The 22,960-nt window shown below is 44.4% G+C and overlaps 1 protein-coding gene across 1 annotated transcript in view; it reads right to left on the minus strand.

The window, feature by feature from the left end:
* Positions 1–438: 438 nt before the first annotated feature.
* LOC122934993 (probable cation-transporting ATPase 13A5) overlaps positions 439–22,960 on the minus strand; it is a 249,603-nt gene continuing 227,081 nt past the window's right edge. Inside the window, exons 29-30 of the mRNA XM_044290686.1 lie at positions 17,811–17,891; positions 439–1,766 (exon numbers count right to left, since the gene is read on the minus strand). Coding sequence (XP_044146621.1) covers positions 1,527–1,766; positions 17,811–17,891 — 321 coding nt within the window. The 3' untranslated portion in view covers positions 439–1,526. The remainder of the gene's footprint in view (positions 1,767–17,810; positions 17,892–22,960) is intronic.

Here is a 22,960-nt window from a genome sequence, read left to right on the forward strand (position 1 = left end):
CCCTCTCTACTCTGTCGTGGGGCTCTATTTGTATAATCATTTAATAGAACAGTTTATGTAGACATCTATGTGGAATCAGCTGGCGACAATGTAAAAGGAGTGCGCTTCTTCTTAGTGCTAACATCCGCCTGTAAGGCTGAGTTCATACTTGAGTTATTTGGTCAGTTTTGGTACCGTGACTGCCCTAATAAGTGAAATGTGCAGTGATTCTAAGAGTGACGCCTGTCATCTGCATGTCATACAGACTCACAGTATTGTTTCACCACCAAAGCAGACTCCCTATGCGTGTTACTGCTAGGCACAGTGTTCTACACCACTATGAAGGCTCTCAGCAGCCAGAAAATAGCTGTTTTGTAACGTAATTAGCTGCAAATATATTCGTATCAAACCAAATTTATCCAGAAAAATTTTGCAAACCGCCGAATCAAATTTTGAAAATATTTGCTTATCTCTAGTTACCATGAAGCACAAAGAAAATTCTGCTTGAAGTCCACTAAATTATCATTTAATTTATTATTAATATCGATCTGGGATTAATAGCAACCTTTCTGATTTTGTAGATGACACTAAGCTATGAAGCACTGTGCAGTCTGTGAAAGATGTCAAAAAATTACAAGCTGACTTGAACATTGGCAAATGATGTTTAATATGGATACGTGTAAAGTTTTGCATCTTGGTAGCAATAATCTATGTGCATCATATGTCCTAGTTGATGTAACACTGGGAGAGTCACTTGGAGAGAAGGATTTTGGTGTTCTTGTACATCATAGATTAAATAGCATACAACATCAATCAGCTGCTTCTAAGGCTACCAGGATATTTTCATACATTAAACAAGGCATGGACTTGCGGGACAGGGATATAATATTACCACTTTAGAAAACGTTTGTGCTGCCTCATCTGGAATATGCAGTTCAGTTCTGGGCACCAGTCCATAGAAAAGATGCTCTAGAGCAGGAGAGAGTACAAAGGAGAGCAACTAAACTGCTAAGAAGTATGAAGGGTAGCAGTTATCAGGAAAGATTAAAATAATTAAATGTATTTAATATTGAGAAAAGACATCTAACGTCTGATTAACCTATACAAATATATAAATGGGCCGTACAAAAAATATGCTGAAAAGCTGTTCCATGTAAAATACCCTCAAAAGATAAGGGGGCTCTGCCTCCATCTGGAGAAGAAAAAGCTTAGTCTCCAGAGGCCTCAAGGCTTCTTCACTGTTAGAATTGTGAATCTATGGAATAGTCTACCTCAGGTTGTGATCACAGCGGGAACAGTGGTCAGTTTTAAAAAGGGTTTAGATAACTGACATTAATGCTTATGAAATTGTGTAGAAATCTCGGTCTCACTCCCTTTTCTAAAATTTGCATCCCCTCCTATCCCTTGATTAAACTTAGGTAGATAGATTTATGTCTCTTTTTTTTTTTCAACCATATTAACAATATATTACAATTTTAATGAGTTCAGCACCATTTCACAAGCAGAACAATTAATTTGTTTTCAAACTTGCTGCATTCACATTGCAGTTATAATTGTTCAGATTCTTTTTCACTATTTGGTACACTGCTATAATGGGAATTATTGCAAACAACAATTCTGCAATCCTCTTCAGAATTATATTGGACAGCATAGTCTGTTCTGTTTTGTGGAGGCCACTCTGGATCTTTCTGCATTTTCCTTTGCAACTTTCTGTACTGGCTTTTTGATTTGTACTTGAATAGTCTCTTTATCCAGAGCCAGAGTTCTCTGTTGTCAATAAACCACATCTGAGATATAAGAAATGTAAAATTAAAGTTAATCACAAATAGAAGTATAGATGTGGTCCTTAGTTTAGCTTGAATTGAACTTTAATCACTCATAAAACATATTCAATACAATGTCAAGAGTTAATAAAACGCTTTACAGGCCCATATCAGGGATGGGGCATGCATAGACACATAGAAGATATCTTGTAATGCAATATTACAAAAAAATCATGTGTTTTTATAAGCTGGTCATGTTATATTACACCTAGGGATATGCTGAGCCAAGAAGACAGGTAAGTAAGGACACATCTGTATAAGAGACTGGCACTATCCAAAATATATGATCCAAATCACTTGCTAAGCTCCGGTGGTACTTGGTGTTATCAGCAATAACAGTCACAAGGAAATATAACTATGTAATCAAAAAGTAGCAGGCACCAATATATTGCAACCAGGGCCGCTTTAACTTTAAGACAAAATAGTGCAACTGCACTGGACCCCTCTGGCAGTGGAGCCTTTCCACTGGAAGAAAATACAGCTGAAAACTGTAATTAAGCATAGAGCCATTAAATAAAGGGCCATATTTAATTTTACAACCCCTCATTTGCCTAGACTGTACTGTACTGTTACCCACAGCAGAGGAGAAAGGGAGTGCTACTCCCAATCCTTTATCTATCTTGTTACAGTCGAAGGACTTACAGTCACATGATCATTATGTAAGTGTCCGAGGTCTGGTCTAGGGGTTGGTCTGTATTTAGAGGTCTGCACTCTGCATTTTTGGGTTCTATATTTACAGAGTCTGGCCAATTCATCTCTCTATTTGTTTAGAGAGTCTGGGTTTGTTTATTCTGGGGGTCTGGTCTACAGTTTATTGTTTGGAGGGTATGAGCTAGGGTTTGTATTTGGTCTTTATTTATAGAAGGATTTCTTCTTGGGTCTGAGATAAAATATGTATTTTGAGATCAGTATTTTTTAAGGGGGGTCCGGTCTAATGTTGGTATTTAGGGATGGGCGAATCGACTTCGCATGAAACATCCAAAGTCGATTTGCATAAAACTTTGTTCTAATACTGTATGGAGCAGGAGCTCCGTACAGTATTAGAATATATTGGCTTCTGTGAGCAGAAGTTATTACTTAGCGAAGTCTCGCAAGACTTTGCATAATAACTTCATAAATCAATTTGTACTGTAAAAAAACATTTCCATTTCGGGTTCATTTCCAATATTCAAACGAAGTATAATGCAAATCGACTTTGGATGTTTCATCCGAAGTCGATTTGATCATCCCTATTGGTAGTCATTGCATGTAGCATTTTTGGTGTGAAAGTAAAAAATAAAAAATAAGGTTTGTCAAACAGACAATGTGATGTTATATGGATGACACTGCATAACATTTTACCAGTAAGAGAAGTGCAAAAGAAGAGAGAACTTATTAGATTTGAAGTTTGCCCAAGAGAAGGTAGTGGGGCAAGGGAGATCGTGAGACATATGGTGTGAAATTGCGATTTTTCATATGAAGTTTGGAAGATTGGCTTATGTCAGTTGGAAGTGGGGTGGGTGTATTCATGAAAAAGAAAGAATTATGAGGGTCATTTACTAACAGATATACGCTGTTTTAGTTCAAAGATTATTTGCGCCGCAATTTGCAACTTTTCCCCATCTCACGCCAGGTCTTAAAAAATAATGCGTGACATGGGTGGGGAATGGAGTGGGCCAGTGGTCACGTCTCATTTATCATTTTCTATGCCTGGATCAGGCGTAGAAAATGGTCTAAATCTACAACAGCAATGGAGATGGCATAGATTTAGACAGTGGATACTTCTAAGTTATGTAGAGGCCCGCCCTTCTACATAACTTAGGCACATCCACTGCCAGCTCAAGGGGTATTAAGACCAGTGTCTAAAACACTGGTCTTAATAAATTACTCCATATGTGGCAAATTATGTGTAATAGAAAGTTTGTGGAATGTGAGAAATTTATAAAAGTAATATTGTATCCGTGAACAAATGTGTTAACAGGATTCTATCTATACATAGAGAACATATGTGGAAAAGAATATGGTGGTGGCTTTGATGCAGAGGGAATTTGGAAAAAGTGGCACTTTCAATATATATATATATATATATATATGTATATATATATATATAGTAGGGAGATGCAAGGGACCATCATTAATGGAAGGTATGTGTCACAGAGATTCCTGGCCTCGGTGAGGTAAGAGTCGGTAGTTTTAAGTGTAAGCGACAGCTAGTGCTGATTGACACTGTTTTGTAGTTAGTATGGCTGTAAAGCCGATTCGGGCCGGCTCTTTCTGGGAGTAGCCAAGGTGCTGGGAGGGTGGCTTCTCCCCATGCTCCAGACAGGGTATTTTTGGGCCTATATAAAACCCAGCCAGCAGGGTGTGTTTTTTCCTTCATCTGACAGAGAAGCTGGGGAGTCTCTGTGTTTTGGGACCTGTGAATTTGTGCCGTGCTAAAGGGCTGAGAGCCGCATGCCGGAAAACAGGCCCCTAAAGCTTGCTGTAAACTGCGGATGGAAAACTGCTAACCAGGTGAAGATGTTGTTCTATGGACATTGCATGGTGTGAACAAACACCAAGACTGTGAACGGTTATTTTGTTTTTCCTTATGTGTGAATAAACACTGAACTGTTTAAGTTAAAGACTTTGTAATTGCCTCTATACTGCATCCACTAGCCTGTCTACCAGAGCAAAACCCCACAATTGGCGTTGGATGCGGGCAAAAGTAGTGAGGCAGGCCTGAAGGCTAAAAAGTTTTTTTTCGTTTTTCCCGGGCACAAGTGCATGTCCTACATTAAGCCGGCAAGGTTACGACCTGTGTCCCCTGACAAAATGGAGGCGGTCATGAAAGCTTTCGTGAAGGCTAACTTGCAGCAGCGGGAGGCTAACAAGCAGCAGCAGGAAACCAACCAGCTGCTATTACAACATGTCTTGGTGTTGCAAGCGGCCGGAGCATCCCAGAACGTCCACGATGCCCGGAAAGCTGTCCGTGTGGCGATCCCTAAGATGTCTCCCTCGGATGACGTAGAGACCTATATGGCGATGTTCGAAAAGGTGGCCGTGAGGGAGAAGTTACCCCAAGAGCAGTGGGCTGAGGTCGTCGCTCCATTCCTGGCGTCTGGGCTCCAGCAACCCGAGATCCTGGCAAGACTGGGGGTGAATGTATTGGTCCGGGCTCAGTGGGTGCACCAGTGGGAATTTAACTTGGCTGAACCTGCCAGGCCACAGTATTATGACCTGCTACGCCAGTTGCAGAAATGGCTTCAGCATGACATATTGACTCCCTCTGCTATGCTGGAGCATCTGTTGGCGGATGTGTTTTGGAGGGCTTTGCCGTACCCTCTCCTGCACTGGATTGGCTAGGTATCTCATGGTAATGCCTTAGAGATGGTTGACCTGGTGGAGTGCTACGAGGCCACCAGAAATCTGCAGGGGGTTCTTTTGGGAGGGGGCCTGTCAAATCCCTTAAATCTCCACCCCAGACCCGGCGGCCAGTGCAAGTCAAACCCGCCCGGGATGCATCCTCTGCAGCCCCAGCCCCGGTGGTTTTCTGGCGGTGTCATGAGCCTGGACACATAAGGGTGAACCCATGGATACCAACTATGGCTACTGACACTCATTGTATTCCAGGAAGCTGTGTGCCACAGGTAGAAGTGGGGGACACTCTGGCGGTGGCACGGCTGGATTCAGGGAGCCTGGTGTCCCTGGTAAGAGCTGCCCTGATGCGGCCCGTCAAGTATACTGGCCGAAGGGTCGGCGTTGTGTGCATTAATGAGGACTTAAAGGACTATCCCATCACCCTGGACTCTATATCAACGGTGGCCAGCATGTGGACTCATAAGGTGGCCATCGCCACAAAATTACCGTATGAACTAATAATTGGGAGAGACTACCCCGGTTTCCCGACACTATGGCCGAACACGAAAGTTACTGATACCCATGAGACAGATGTGACCCTAGCAGAGTGGCCCGGCTCAGGGGGGAGACCAGAACCCTGGAACCTGAGTCCAAAGGGCCAGTGGTAGGGGTGACTGCCACTTCGTTGGAAGAGGGGGAGACAACCCCGCTAAGTGTGATGTGGGAGACATGGAGGACTTGCCGCTAGGTCCGGAGCTAGCTGACCTCAATGTCTCCGGGGATAATTTTGGTACTGCACAACATCGGGACCCAACCCTATCCCAAGCCTGGGAAAATGTGTTAATAATAGATAGGGAACCACAAAAACTGGGGCAAAGGCGGTGTTTCCCTGCTTTGTGGTTCATCAAGAGATGTTGTATCAAGTAAACCAGCTGCGAGGTGAATCCATTGAACAGTTGGTGGTGCCAGGCTTATCGCAAACTCGTGTTAGAGTTAGCCCACCAGCATGTTCTCGGGGGTCATCTGGGAATGCAAAAAATGCAGGATCGGATTATACAGCGGTTTTACTGGCCCAGTGTGTTCAGAGAGGTAGAAGAATGTTGTAAGTCTTGCCCAACCTGCCAGATAACTAGCCCCCAGCTACATTTCCGTAGTCCCCTGGTACCCCTCCCAATTATCGAGGTTCCGTTCGAGCGAATCGCTATGGATCTTGTAGGCCCGATACCGAAGTATGCTAGAGGACACCTACACATCTTGGTTGTTCTCGACTACGCCACTCAGTATCTGGAGGCCGTGCCACTGAGGCATACATCTGCCAAACTTATAGCTAAGAAGTTAATGGAGATGTTTTCTCGCATGGGTCTGCCTAAGGAGGTTCTGACTGACCAAGGAACCCCATTTATGTCCAAGGTCATGAGGGAACTCTGTAAGTTGCTCCACATAAAACAGCTACGGACGTCCGTGTATCATCCGCAAACGGATGGCCTGGTAGAGAGGTTTAATGAAACATAAAAAAATATGCTGAAAGGAGTGGTCTCTAAGGATGGGAGGGACTGGGACCTTCTTCTGCCCTATCTCATGTTCGCAGTGCGAGATATGCCCCAGGCCTCTACTGGTTTCTCGCCCTTCAAACAGCTATATGGCAGACACCCTTGCGGGCTGTTGGACGTGGCCAAAGAGGCGTGGGAACAACAACCCACACCACACAGAAGTGTTGTTGAGTACGTCACCCAGATGCAAGGATAGATGGAAACAGTTTTACCTCTGGTTAGAGAGCTTATGGAGGCAGTGCAGCGAGCCCAGAGTAGGATCTATAATCAGCAGACTCGGGTCCGGACTTTTAACCCGGTTGATCGGGTATTGGTTTTGGCACCAAACGTAGACAGTAAGTTCCTAGCTAGGTGGCAGGGGCCCTACGAGGTGCTTGAAAAAATTGGAGAGGTAGATTACAAGGTACACCAGCCAGTGAGGCGAAAGTCGGAGCAGGTGTACCATGTGAATCTGCCTAAAACCTGGAAAGATAGGGAAACCTGTACAGAAGACAGCCCATGACCAGGGTTCCTAGGGGAAGCGGTTTCGGCCCCTCTGTCTGAAGCAAGGGAAGTGGCTACCACAGTGAAAATTGCTGACAGACTCTACTCTAAACAGGCTCAGGAAGACAGGGAGTTCATTAGTCGGAACACAGATGTGTTCTCGGACCTCCTTGGACGCACTTCCATAGTCCGACATGACATTATCACTGAGCCTCAGGCAAAAGTATGGTTAAAACCATACCAGGTACCCGAGGCTCGGTGACAAGGCATCGCGGGGGAAGTGCAGCTAATGCTCCAGCTAGGTCTCATCGAGGAGTCAAAAAGTGAATAGGCCAGTCCGATAGTCTTAATAACCAAGCCGGACGGGACATTGCAGTTCTGTAACGACTTCCGCAATCTGAATGAGGTGTTCATGTTTGACGCATATCCCATGCCCCGAGTGGATGAGATTATTGAGAAGTTGGGTTAAGCCCTGTATTTTTCTGTGTTGGACCTCACCAAAGGGTACTGCCAGGTACCCTTGACGGAGGCTGCCAAGGAAAAAACTGCTTTCATCACGCCAGAGGGGCTGTATCAGTACAAGGTATTAACCTTTGGTCTACATGGCTCTCCCGCCACGTTTCAAAGGCTAATGGACATAGTACTTTGTCTACATCGTCGGTACGCTTCGGCATACCTGGACAATATCGTTATCCACAGCACCAACTGGGAAAGTCACCTACCTAAAGTGCAGGCTGTAGTGGACTCCCTTATTAAGGCTGGCTTAACCGTTAACCCAAAAAAGTGCGCGATAGGGTTAGAAGAGACCAAGTACCTGGGGTATGTAATTGGGCATGGAATTATTAAACCTCAGGTCAACAAAATTGAGGCAATTAGGAATTGGCCCCGACCTGTCACTACTCGGCAAGTAAAGTCATTCCTGGGTATGGTGGGGTACTATATAAGGCTTGTCCCCAATTTTGCTACAGTCGCCAAACCATTGACAGGCATTTTGAAGGGACGCAAGTCAGTGACGGTTCAGTGGAATGAGCAGATGGAAAGGCTTTCTCCGCTTTGAAGTCTGCCCTATATGGGTCCCCGGTATTGGTGACGCCTGACATCAAGAGGGAGTTTGTGGTACAGACTGATGCCTCTGAAGTAGGCCCCGGAGCTGTACTCTCTCAGGACATCAATAGGGAGGAACATCCTGTTGTTTTCCTGAGCCCCAAACTTACCCCAGCCGAGACTAGGTACAGGACAGTGGAGAGAGAGTGCCTGGCCATCAAGTGGGCACTCGAGTCTCCGCTATTACCTGTTGGGGAGAAGGTTCCGTCTGGTGACCAACCACTCCCCTCTCAAGTGGATGAGCCAAGCCAAAGAGAGGAATGCTCGGGTCACCAGATGGTTCTTATCTTTACAAAACGTTATGTTTTCCGTGGAACATAGGGCAGGCAGTTTAAAGGGAAACGCAGATGCCCTGTCCCGGGTACACTGTCTGGCGGGTGTTCACCCCCTCAGGGTTGACCAAAGGGGGGAGGAAGGCGCAAGGGGCCATCATTAATGAAAGGTATGTGTCACCGAGATTCCTGGCCTCGGTGAGGTAAGAGACAGTAGTTTTAATTGTCAGCGGCAGCTAGTGCTGACTGACACTCTTTTGTTGTTAGTATGGCTGTAAAGCCGATCCGGGCTGGCTCTTACTGGGAGTAGCCAAAGTGCTGGGTGGGTGTCTTCTCCCCACGCTCCAGGTCGGGTCTTTTTTGGCCTATATAAAACCCAGCCAGTGACGTTCCGGGTCCCTGGCAGGCGAGCAAAGCCCCCTCTTCCTCTGCTCAGAGAGCCCGGTGACGTCACTGGCTTTTTAGATAATTATCCAGAGAGGTTGGAGGGGCGGTAACTTGTCTGGCCGACATTACGCTAAGCCCCGCCCCTAGTCCGGTGACGTCACCAGGCATTCAGCATTTCAATGAATGGAGGAGGATTACTATGCTGGTTAGCATAGAAAACTCCTCCCATCTGAATTACTTGCTAATGGGGCAGAAGGCTTTAGAAAGGAGGAATTCCTTTTACCACAGCACCACAAAATTACATGGCCATGCTAATTGCATATATTGCATTTAGACAATGGCATTTTGATTGTGTAAAAAAAAAAAAAAAAGACAATGAAACAATGGCTCAGTTGAAAGAAAAGGTAATAATAGTGTAATCAGTCTGCTTTTTTTTTTTGTTAATTTGAAATAAACGGATAATTCTATTTATGTAATGAGGCTGCTTGTGTCTAGTTGAAAATTTATTTTTTTAGCCCTGTACTTGTGTTTTGGACTGAATCTTTTTGCACATTCTACTTTTGGAGTTGCAGTGTGTGCATTTCACTTTCCTGTGGTTATACATTGGTTTCAACTGATTGCAGGTCAGTATAAAAGGTTTACCTTGAAATATGTTTATATATACAGTACAGACCAAAAGTTTGGACACACCTTCTCATTTAAAGAGTTTTCTTTATTTTCATGACTATGAAAATTGGAGATTCACACTGAAGGCATCAAAACTTGAAACTATGAATTAACACATGTGGAATTATATACATAACAAAAAAGTGTGAAACAACTGAAAATATGTCATATTCTAGGTTCTTCAAAGTAGCCAGCTTTTGCTTTGATTACTGCTTTGCACACTCTTGGTATTCTCTTGATGTGCTTCAAGAGGTAGTCACCTGAAATGGTCTTCCAACAGTCTTGAAGGAGTTCCCAGAGATGCTTAGCACTTGTTGGCCCTTTTGCCTTCACTCTGCAGTCCAGCTCACCCCAAACCATCTCTATTGGGTTCAGGTCCGGTGACTGTGAAGGCCAGGTCATCTGGCGCAGCACCCCATCACTCTCCTTCATGGTCAAATAGCCCTTACACAGCCTGGAGGTGTGTTTGGGGTCATTGTCCTGTTGAAAAATAAATGATGGTCCAACTAAACGCAAACCGGATGGAATAGCATGCCGCTGCAAGATGCTGTGGTAGCCATGCTGGTTCAGTATGCCTTCAATTTTGAATAAATCCCCAACAGTGTCACCAGCAAAGCACCCCCACACCATCACACCTCCTCCTCCATGCTTCACGGTGGGAACTATCCATGTGGAGTCCATCCGTTCAACCTTTTCTGCGTCGCACAAAGACACGGTGGTTGGAACCAAAGATCTCAAATTTGGACTCATCAGACCAAAGCACAGATTTCCACTGGTCTAATGTCCATTCCTTGTGTTCTTTAGCCCAAACAAGTCTCTTCTGCTTGTTGCCTGTCCTTAGCAGTGGTTTCCTAGCAGATATTCTACCATGAAGGCCTGATTCACACAGTCTCCTCTTAACAGTTGTTCTAAAGATGTGTCTGCTGCTAGAACTCTGTGTGACATTGACCTGGTCTCTAATCTGAGCTGCTGTTAACCTGCGATTTCTGAGGCTGGTAGCTCGGATGAACTTATCCTCCGCAGCAGAGGTGACTCTTGATCTTCCTTTACTGGGGCGGTCCGCATGTGAGCCAGTTTTTTTGTAGCGCTTGATGGTTTTTGTGACTGCACTTGGGGACACTTTCAAAGTTTTCCCAATTTTTTGGACTGGCTGACCTTCATTTCAAGTAATGATGGCCACTCGTTTTTCTTTACTTACCTGCTTTTTTCTTGCCATAATACAAATTCTAACATTCTATCCAGTAGGACTATCAGCTGTGTATCCACCTGACTTCTCCACAAGGCAACTGATGGTTTTTACTTCATAGGGCACATCTATGAAGTAAAAACCATTTCAGGTGACTACCTCTTGAAGCTCAACAAGAGAATGCCAAGAGTGTGCAAAGCAGTAATCAAAGCAAAAGGTGGCTACTTTGAAGAACCTAGAATATGACATATTTTCAGTTGCTTCACACTTTTTTGTGATGTATATAATTCCACATGTGTTAATTCATAGTTTTGATGACTGCATTAGGCCTCGTGCACACGACCGTTGTGTGCATCCGCGTCCGTTCCGTAATTTTTCACAGTTTAGCGGAGGTCCCATTCAGTTCTATAGAGCTGTGAAAAAAAACTAATAGTCCTCAGTTTTTTCTCCGCGTCCGTGATCCGTGATTCCAGTCCGTCAAAAAAATATAACCTGTCCTATTCTTGTGGAATGCAGTGGAAAACGGAAGACGGACCCATTCAAGTCAATGGTTCCGTCAAAAAAAACGGATGCACAACTGATATGTCATCCATTTCCGCGTCCGTGTCCGTTTTTTTCTACAAGACCTTAAAATTACACTTTTCATTAACCTTCCTTTTTTTCCCCTGTCAGACAAAAAAAAAAGGAAGACAAAAGGAAACACAACTGAAGCAAAATCGGACACGGACCACTGAAGCCAAATCACTGACAGTGAAAAAACACTGTCGTGCGCATGAGGCCTTAAGCAGTTGAAACGTTGCAGAGGGGTCAATAAAGGGTCCATTATTTTTTCACTTTACTTCTGGAGTGCTGCCTCATCTTTTGAACGTATATATATATATATATATATATATAGATGTGAGCGTGCCCCTTAGGCCTTATGCACACGACCGTGGTGTGTTTTGCGGTCCGCAAATCGCGCATCCGCAAAACATGGATGTCGTCTGTCCGCGTTCCACAATTTGCAGAACGACACGGACAGCCTTTACGTATAACTACCTATTGTTGTCCGCAAAGCGCGGACAAGAATAGGACATGTTCTATTTTTTTGCGGGGCCATGGAACGGAGCAACAGTTGAAGTGAATGGGTCCGCATCCGAGCCGCCAAAACGGCGTGTGCATGAGGCCTAACAGTGTGACGGTGTGGGAGCCTGCCCTTTACAGTGTGATGCTGCCAGGTATGTTTATGGGTACATGTGGGAGCGTGCCGCTTACAGTGTGATTCTGTCTGGTATGTTTATGGATACATGTGTGAGCGTGCCCCTTACAGTGTAACGCTGTCCGCTATGTTTATGTATACATGTGGGAGCGTGCCCCTTACAGTTTGACAGTGTCAGGTATGTTTATGTATGCATGTGGGAGCATGCCCCTTACAGTGTGATGCCGTCGGGTATGTTTATGGAGACATGTGGGTGCGTGCCCCTTACAGTGTGATGGTGTCCGGTATGTTTATGGATACATGTGGGAGCATGCCCCTTACAGTGTATTGCCGACCGGTATGTTTATGGATACATGTAGGAACGTGCCCATTATAGTGTGACGGTGTCCAGTATGTTTATGGATACATGTAGGAACGTGCCCCATATAGTGTGACGGTGTCCGGTATGTTTATGGATACATGTGGGAGCGTGCCCCTTATAGCGTGGTGATTTCAGGTATGTTTATGGTTACATGTGGGAGCGTGCCCCTTACAGCGTGACGCTGTCCGGTATGTTTATGGATACATGTGGGAGTGTGCCCCTTATAGTGTGACGCTGTCTGGTAGGTTTATGGATTCATGTGGGAGAGTGCCCCTTATAGTGTGATGGTGTCCGGTATGTTTATGGATATATGTGGTATCTGCACTGGTTCTCTATCTTCAATGCCCACACTGTTTACATTTGGCAGTCCATGGGCATAGTCACATGCACCGCTTCAGCTAATGACTTGGTTCAGCGGTGACCATTTTTTATTATTTATATTTTTTATTATTTATTTTATTTTCATAGCCGTAAAACACGACAGTAGGTTACAGGGTATAATGTAACATGGAAAAAGGTACATAATATTCAATAGCATAAGATTCATGTATATATAGAGGAAGCAAGCACATCAGTGACCAACAGGAGACGGTCGGATACATTATTAGGTTAAGCTGACCATATTCACAACAAGCTGTATATAGAAAGTGCTATCCAATCAGGTTCAAAGGTATATACCTGTGTATGGGCATGTCTAATCCTAGGAGGCTTGGATATTGTTTGAGCTATGATGTCAAAGGCATACACATAAGTATAGGCATGCCCAAACTTAGAAAGCTTAGATATTATGTGAGTTATGGCAACAGAGCCCCAGAGATAAGAGTTATAAATATTCCAGGGGAGGAAGTGTGGCTAAGCGCAACTGGAAAACCTAAAAGTGGACCAGAGTGACCAATGCTTCAGGAAGGCTGGGTGTGTGCGGGATTCCCAAGCAGATAGCTCTTCAAAACTATACAGCTGGTCCACCTTAAGCTTCCATTGTTCAATTGTTGGCAATGAGGTCTGAAGCCAATGTTTGGGGACGAGTAGGCGTGCTGCACTCAAGAGTTGTTTGAAGAGATAGTTAGGAGGGGGTTGGTTTGCATCCGTGTAATGTGACAGCAATGCACCAAGTGGAGACATCGTTACAGATTCATGGGATATTTGGTTGCTTAGACGAAAAATGTCCGACCACCATTTGTTAATTGCTGGACAGTTCCACCAAATATGGAGGAAGGTTCCAGTCTCCTCGGAACACCTCCAGCACTTGTCAGAGGAGGATTCAGCAAAATGGGCAGATCTAGATGGAGTAATATACCATTGGGTCAGTATTTTGTATCCATTTTCCTGAATGCGCACGCATCGGAAAGCCTTGCGGGGAATGTTAAATAAACCGGGCAAATCACTGATAGGTATGGTTATCCCAGTTTCTCTTTCCCAGTTGTGTATGAAAGATGGTTTGGCGATAAGTGGTGGAGTCCGCAGTTTGCTATGTATTTGTGAGATTAGCTTTCTCAGGGGTTTGGGATTGATGATGAGGGCTTCAAACCAGCCTATTGGGAGAAGGACTTCACCTTAGGTATTATTATGTGACCATTTCTAAGCACTGCCGGATGTTAACAATGAGGGAACTGGAAGATGAAGACAATGGAGGCATAGGACTAGTGAGGCGTGGAGCAGGTAAGTATGAATTTTCTATTTCAGGGGGCCGGCTGCAGGCACTTGCTTAAAAGTAAATATTACAAAAAAAATACTTTAAGGCCTGTTTAAAAGGCTCAGCATTAACTTTTGGATAACTATGTATCATCTAGTGGCGTTAGATGCCCGTTTTCTTCTTCCTTTTGGAAAAAAAACTGACTTGCTCATATTTTTCCTGGTTGATAGTTATGGGTTGGCTGGCCTATTCTCTCCTTGTGTCTCTCTATCTTGTTTCTACCTTAACAAATAAAAAAATAAAAAAATTAGGGGTGAATTCCTAATTAAATTCCTTATAGTGTGATGATGTCAGGTATGTTTATGGATACACGTAGGAGTGTGCCCCTTATAGTGTGATGGTGTCCGGTAGGTTTATGGATACATGTGGGAGCGTGCCCCTTATAGTGTGATGATGTCAGGTATATTTATGGATACATGTGAGAGTGTGCCCCTTATAGTGTGATGGTGTCCAGTAGGTTTACGGATACATGTGGGAGCGTGCCCCTTATAGTGTGATGATGTCAGGTATATTTATGGATACATGTGAGAGTGTGCCCCTTATAGTGTGACGGTGTCCAGTATGTTTATGGATACTGTGGGAGCGTGCACCTTATAGTGTGGCGGTGTCCGATTATCTCTCTGCTCTGCAAACACTGAGCACATGACAGATGCCAGGGATAGAATGTACATATGGGGGAGAAATATGAGGCAGGAGGATGAATATGTATGAGGAGGGCGGATTGAAGGAGGAGTGGAGGCTGTGCAGGATGCATGAATATGCATGAGGGGGCGGGTGCAGGGACACGATGTTAGACAGGAGAAATCAGAAGATGCAGCCCTGCACTGGGAGCCACAGTGCAGTGCGGCAGGAAGTGAAGGAACAGATAAACAGATATGCAAACAATTTGTTCAGGACTGTAGGAGCCATGCTCCAGTGTAAAAGATACCTCAAACAACCTTGGGAACATACACTTGGCTACTACACGTGAGTAAGATGTTTTAAAAAAAAATTAGTTTGATCCCGGACAACCCCTTTAAAAGGTGTTTTCCTGTATTATTGATTTTTAAGCAAGTCCCTGCAGCCTGCCCCATGAATTAGAAGATTCATACTTACCTGCTCCTCAACACTCTGGACCTCTGCACTGCTTCTCTATCTTCAATGCCCACACTGTTTACATTTGGCAGTGCATGGGCATGGTCACATGCACCGCTTCAGCTAATGACTGGGTTCAGCGGTGACGTCATTGGCTGGAGTGGTGCATGTGACCATTTCTAAGCACTGCCGGATGTTAACAATGAGGGAACTGGAAGATGAAGACAATAAAAGTGTCTCTCTTGTTTCTACCTTACCGAATAAAAAAAAATAATTAGGGGTGAATTCCTAATTGATAGAATTGATTCACACATCTCTAGTTTGGCCATTAAATTCTATGGGCGCTCTGGCATATATGTCAATTGTGTAACCCAGCCATTGTGTGAATTGCACATCAGCTTTCAGGTTGGGCATGAGAATTATGCCATTTTATGGTGAAGACTCAGAAGTGCCAATCAAATTGCATTAGCAATTCTTTAGGTGGTTGCATCCTTACTGAAACACTGTCACTGTGCTGTTCACTGTGACACTGTATTGCTGTGTAGGCTAGCTGCCTGAACTCTCACGTACTTGTTGTGGTTGACATGTTCCGTGTGCTGGTTGCTTGTGCTGTGTGTGCTGGCAGCTGACTTCGGCAACGGGGCAGGCCAGCACCTCCAAGGCGCCAGTTTGTGCCATGTGTCCAGCTTGGACACCCAAGTAAGGCACACAGGGATCAAGGAGGACACTGACACGGTCTGCTACTTACTCCTTCACCATCTTCCCAAATTTTTCCTTCCTTGTGACACTAGGCTGCGCATCAGGTTGAGGCTGCTGGCAGGGTGTCATAAAACTGTCCCAGGCCTTGGAGAGTGCTTGCCCTGCCTCTCTTAGAACTGCTATGCGTTCCCCTCGTCTCCCCTCCTCGGTTGGCCAAGGAACTACGGACTCTGCAGCCAGCGTTGTCAGCTGGAAATTTTTGGACCAATTTTTACACAAGGACCTTCTGGTATTGCACCATTTTGCTAGTACTCTCCACCACAGAAATGAGAGATGAGAAGTTCTCTTTGTAGAGGGCTTGAGAAGGGTGAACAACCAGTAATCGGTGTAGGCCAAAATGCGAACAACGCGAGGGTCACGGGAAAGGCAGCCTAACATAAAGTCAGCCATGTGTGCCAGAGTACCAACAGGCAAGACTTCGTTGTCTTTATCAGGAGGATGACTCTCAATCTCCTTATCCTCTTCCTCCTCTTCTGCCCATTCACGCTGAAAAAATTAAATTAAAACTTTCATGGGTACTACCCTCTGTAGCGGAGGCAATCGTCTCCTGCTCCTCCTCCTCCTCATCCGATTCACGCCGAGAAGACAAACTGAGGGTGGTCTGGCTATCACCCTGTGTACTGTCTTCCCCCATGTCCACTTCTTCCACATGCAAAGCGTCTGCCTTAATTGTGAGCAGCAAGCGTTTGAGTAGTGTAGGGATTTGCTCTGGTAGGCAGGGTAAGCGGACGCAATACAGAGGCAAAACCACGGTTGACAAGCAAAAGTCAGTGTTTATTCACACAAAAAGGCAGAAAAGAAACAATACTTGGCCCGGCCCTGGTGTTAGTTCACACCGCAGGAATCCTTGTGTTAATTCACACAGCAAAAGTTCACAGAAAAAACACATCACCTGGCACTCCACAGAAGGCTTTAGGGTGCCTGGCTTCCAGCTGGCAGCTCTCATGCAGCTCTCAGCCTTGCAGTATAACAGAAATCCTCAGCTTCCAAAACAAAGACCTCCACTATCACCTAGAGGTTCATTCCACACACAGTTGAGCTCCTGGCTGGGCTTTCAAACCCCAGCCCAAAACCTGGCCTGGACGTGGGGAACAGCCACCCACCCTGCTCTTTGGCTGCTCCCAATAAGAACCGGCCCGGGTTGGCTTTACAGCCCCACTAAGTAAAACAGTGTCAGCAAGCACTAGCTGCCTCTGACACACAAAATTATCTGTTCTTATCTCACCGAGGGCAGGAACCTCGGTGACACGTACCTTCTGTCAATGACGGACCCCTGCGCCTTCCTACATACCTCCCCCTTTGTTCAACCCTGAGGGGTTGAACACACGTCAGACAGTGTACTCGGGAAAGGACATCCGCGTTTCCCTGTAACCGGCCTGCCCTTTGTTCTACTGTGAACTTAAACTTTTGCAGAGACAAGAACCACCTGGTGACCCGAGCATTCCTCTCTTTTTGCCTGGATCGTCCACTTGAGAGGGAAGCGATCGGTCACCAGACGGAAGTTCCTTCCCAACAGATAATAGCGGAGAGACTCGAGTGCCCACTTGATGGCCAGGCACTCTCTCTCCACAATTCTGTACTTGGTCTCCGCTGCAGTGAGCTTACGGCTGAGGAAGACAACGGGGTGCTCCTCCCCGTTGACTTCCTGAGACAGTACTGCACCGAGGCCTACTTCGGAAGCATCAGTCTGTGCCACAAATTCCCTCTTGAAGTCGGGCGTCACCAAAACTGGGGACCCACTCAGGGCTGACCTCAAAGCGGAGAAAGCCTCTTCGGTTATTCCTGCGGACTATCACAGACTTCCGTCCCTTTAAGAGCCCTGTCAACGGAGCAGCTAAAGTGGCAAAATGGGGGACAAATTGGCTAATGGCACAGGATGGCATAAAGTTCAGTTTTTGCTTCATTTGAATTTGCAACAGTAAATGACTGACAAATAACACACATTAGAAACAATTACCTCTGCAATATATGACACAACAAAGAGTGTAAGGACCATGATCAAGATGTTCACTCTCCAGTAATATGGGGTACACACAGTCTGAAATGAGTAAAAAGACATGAGTGAGCATTGTTTCATACACAATTTCAAAAAGTGTAATTACATGTAATTATTTCCAAATCTCGTATACCCATATTTTATTCAGAATAAATCATAGAACATATAAATGTTGAGATAATTTCCCATTTCATAAAAAAAATAACTTAAAACTACCCAGCCCTCTTATTGTATTGAGATTGTGTCTTTTTTAGCGATTAAAAAAAAAAGTCTCAATGATAAATCTGAAACTCATTAACATACCTAACCACCCCCACTTTTCAAGCCACATTACAAAACTGGAGTGAGTGGTGTAAAAATGCAAATAGTTGCAAATTTTTTGCACAAGCGAGTGCAAAAAGTTGCAAAAGCCATATTTTGTGACTTTTTGAAGCCAGAATTTTAGAGTGAAGACATGATAAATTAGGGCCATTGTCTCGATGGGAGCAAAGTTGTCCTAAAACCTTAAAATTACTGTTCAGTATTAATAGTGCCCTTCCAGATATGTAAGTTGCCCACGCCATAGGAACTAATGCAACCCCATGCCATAAGAGATGCAGACTTTTGAACTGTGTGCTGATAACAAGCTGGATGGTCCATCTCCTCTTGAGTCCGAAGAACACTGCATCCATAGATTCAAAAGAAAAAAAAAAAAATTTGTATTCATCTGACAACAGAACAGTTTTCCATTTTGCTTTAATCCATTTTGTTTTATCTTAAAGAAGATGTTGACATATGGCCTCTTATTTGTATGATACAACTTTAACTTGCAGTTCTCTATTGCAGGGCAAACTGTGTTCACAGACAATGATTTCTGGAAGAGTTCATGAGCCCTTGTAGTGATTTTCAGTACAAAGTTTTGCCTGTTTTTAACACAGTGCCCCCCGAGGGCCCATAGACCACAAGCATCCAATATTGACCGACAGCCATGTTCATTACACACACAATTTTCTCCAGATTTTCTGCATCTCTGTGATTTTATGAACTGTAGATAGTAGGTTATTCGAAGATTATTGAATCTCTGCTTATCTTTGGTTCTGAGGCACTTTGCCTCTATAACATTCTCTTTTTATACCAAATCATGTGACTTAATAGAAAATTGCTCTTCCAGACATTTTTTCTTAAATTAGTACATTTTGATTTTCCAGTCTTTTGTTGACCCTGTCCAAACCGTTCTTTAATTGTTCTGCTGTGTCAAGTTCTTAATTAGCATTTTCTGAAAACCAATCAATATCTGATTGGTGGGGGTCTGACACCAAGAACAACCATTGATCAGCTGTTTTAGAAGGCACTGGCTCTCACAGTAATTCCATGGCCTTCTCTCAGCTGACAAAGCACAACAATGTAAATTATGCAGTGGCTGTGCTTGGTATTGCAGTGCAGCCTAATTCACTTCAATAGATCTGAGCTGCGCCGATGAACCTGACGTTGAGGCAGCCAAGCTAATTTTGATGGTCAACTAACTCTTTCAATGTATTTCAATTACTTTCATCACAACAGTTAAAAGCCAGTCACTGTTATACATTGTCTGAAATCACTTCCCAGAAGCATAACTTTCCCACCAAAAGGTAACTTAATATTTGTAATTTATCTTGAAGCCATTGTACATTCATCAATAATAGGCAGTTTTCATTTCTTATACAAAAAATATACAAAAAAAAGGGCCAGCTCACAAGAAGTCACCTAAATCTTATTTATTTCTTACTTATAAAATTGTGCCTATTATATGGCTAATCATGTATAAATTATTATCTATCTATTATCTATCATGTACTGACATATATATATATATATATATATATATATATATATATATAAAACACAAATAGTGCAGCAGCACAGTCAGAGTAGGTGGACTGGGTGCAAATCCCCACAGAGGTAGGCCACTCCTCCACGATATACAAAGATGAAATAACGAGGCAGCACTTCCAGCTTTTGGTGTACGGGTGAAGACCCCAAACTTTAATCCAAGCGACGTTTCGGCCTGCTCAATGAGGCCTTTATCAAGCTACATAACAGTGCAAATAACTGGGTATATGTACCCACACTCCAATACAAGTGAATGACAATCAGTGATTACACCTGTTAACAATCTAGTCACATGACCTAGGACTACATCGTCACATGGTATTCTTACATAATAAACATTATACTTTTACTCATACTAAAGCGCATCAATGTGTTCATCTTACTATCACAACAATAGCAATGTGCACAGCTACTCAAGTGCATTTATAATATACAGAGGATCAATGCCCCTTATGTACAGTGAGAAATTATATAGTGCTGAGTGCATAAAGGGTTAAAATCATCTGCTGCCCTTGCAGCTGTACCTTATTAAAAATCGGACGGAGCTCACCACCTTCAGACATTACATGTCGACATCCCCACGTTGCCAGAGTTGGCGTCCCCCCGTCGGCGGTGCGCACGCGCCGGACCAGACGCCTCTGGCCACGCCCCCAACAGCGCCGCGCACCCACGTCACGCTCCAATGGACCGCAGCGTCCTCCACCGGAACGCACGCAGGAGCCGCAGCTGCGAGGGGAGGGAGGCCAGACCATGTGGCTCAGCGCACGTCACACCACAGGCGGGACCAAGCTGTAACCATAGGGATGTAAACATGTTTGGACAAGCGGACGAGCCCAACGCGGCCAGAGCAAATACATGCGCACAAATCCAAGCAAAAAACAGTGTTTGGAAATGGCCCGGGGGGAGGAAAATCAAGCCTAGCCTATAGCTCAAGCGATTATATCATCCCCCCTGGCCATCACCGTCCACATCATGTAGTGTGGCTATAATAGGACACACTCCTCCCATCAACCTACACATATTAACTTGTCATTCACTTGTATTGGAGTGTGGGTACATATACCCAGTTATTTGCACTGTTATGTAGCTTGATAAAGGCCTCATTGAGCAGGCCGAAACGTCGCTTGGATTAAAGTTTGGGGTCTTCACCCGTACACCAAAAGCTGGAAGTGCTGCCTCGTTATTTCATCTTTGTATATCGTGGAGGAGTGGCCTACCTCTGTGGGGATTTGCACCCAGTCCACCTACTCTGACTGTGCTGCTGCACTATTTGTGTTTTATATCTAAGAACTTGACAGCTTAGCACTGAAGTGACCAGAGAATGGATACAACCGAGAGAGACCCCGCCGATGTGTTCTCCTACACCAGGCAAGACGAGGAGAGGATCCTCCACGATTTGGTGAGCGACTGCACGTTTTTATCTACCCCGTCAGTTACAGAGCTGAAAAAAGGCTATGAGGCGGATGGCAAACGACTGGCATCTATGGAGCTGCACCTGGCGACTCTAGCGGAGTATTATAAGTCACACAGAATTCCAAGGGGAATGCGCTCCCAATTGAAGCCAAGTCTGTTTCCAGCGTACAGTAAGTTTGCACATAAATTTACACAGATTTAAAATAAATATGCCCTTGATGTGATTCTGTTGAATTTGGAGTTCCTGCAATATGAATTGGGCACCGTGCGTGAGCACCTTGATGGAGCTCTGAGTAAGCTTAAAGAAGCCCTCCCTGCACAGGACTTTGATACATATTTAACCAATTGCTCTACCTATTTGGATAAATTCAGGAAAGATCAGGAGGCGATCAAACGACGCAAATGGCAGCGGGATGAAGAGGACTATAGACGAGGTAAAGGAAGATGGCTCCGGCAGCATGTAGCAGTATCAAAGTTTCTTTATTCGTATCTCCAGACACAAATGGCAACGTTTCGACTGTTCACCAGTCTTTATCAAGCCTAATGACATCAGTGTTGGTAGGCATATAAATACCCCCCCACATTAAAAAACACGCCCCACATTGTATCAACATAGCCAATTACTATAATGGAAAAAATCTGTGCAAGTTGCTACTTACTGAAGCCGGCAAGGCCTCCATCTCCGTCATGTGTGCCACGGCGTGCTATCACCTCCAATGCGCAGTCGCGGCTCACCGGCTTCGCATGCCGGAAGTGTCATCAGTCACCATGACTACGGCCGGCACTGACGTCTCCAGCCAATGAGCAGCTAGAAGTAAACACTGTCGTCTTCGCCTGCGCGACTCTCACGTGACATCCCATATGGTGCACACAGCCGTGCGTCAATCTCATAGGTCACATGGATAGCGCAGCCAATGGAGACACAGTGCAAACACCGGAGCCATGGTAACCGCAACGCCGTGACCAGCGCAACTTACCATAAAGAGATGTGCATAATCCATATGATAGCATGTACATAGTCAATGTACAGAAGTGGCCAAATTGATATTGCCAGATCAAGATCACAATAGTGATCGCCACATTATCACTAGACAATCAGAGTATGTACATGCACATATCAAACGGAGGTGGAGACCATGTACAGCGCAGCATCCCGCAACCATGCAAGATCATTATGTACAATACATTTTCCAAAATATCACCCATCAGATGTAATGAAAGGCATTTTATCATACAAATATAACAATCTCTATGTTAGGGATGTGTTAACACATATAAAAAATTAATTATAAAAAATTAATAGTGATGTCCCTATACTGAAGAGGACCATCCAGCGACCCGCATCAGTCGATGGATGTGACATTAAACTCCAAGTTTAACCCATAAGGTTGAAGGGATCTAAGGGTGTGGATCCACTTGAGTTCCTTTTTCCTAAGAATCACCTTCCTGTCACCACCCCTTCTCAGATACCCAACGCTGTCAATTACTCGAAATCTTAGTTGATTAATAGCATGTTTACAATCGATAAAATGTTTAGCAACCGGTTTGTCAATAGCTCCTGTTCTAATGGTGCTCTTATGCTTATTAATTCTTTCCCTCAGTTCCATTGTGGTTTCACCCACATATATTAGGCTACATGGACACTGTATCATGTAGACCACATCTGTGGATTTGCATGTGAAGTGTCCCTTAATCTTAAACCGTTTACCACTATAAGGATGCGTAAAACCATTGCCTCTCATGATGCAACTGCAGTTGCAGCAGGAGAGGCAAGGGAAATTACCATTCTTAAGTGGTGCTAATCTTTTCTATTTGTCTAAATCCTTACCCCCTATATCCGCTTTGACCAA

The sequence above is a fragment of the Bufo gargarizans genome, chromosome 4 (genome assembly GCF_014858855.1).
Source record: "Bufo gargarizans isolate SCDJY-AF-19 chromosome 4, ASM1485885v1, whole genome shotgun sequence".
NCBI lineage: Eukaryota > Metazoa > Chordata > Amphibia > Anura > Bufonidae > Bufo > Bufo gargarizans.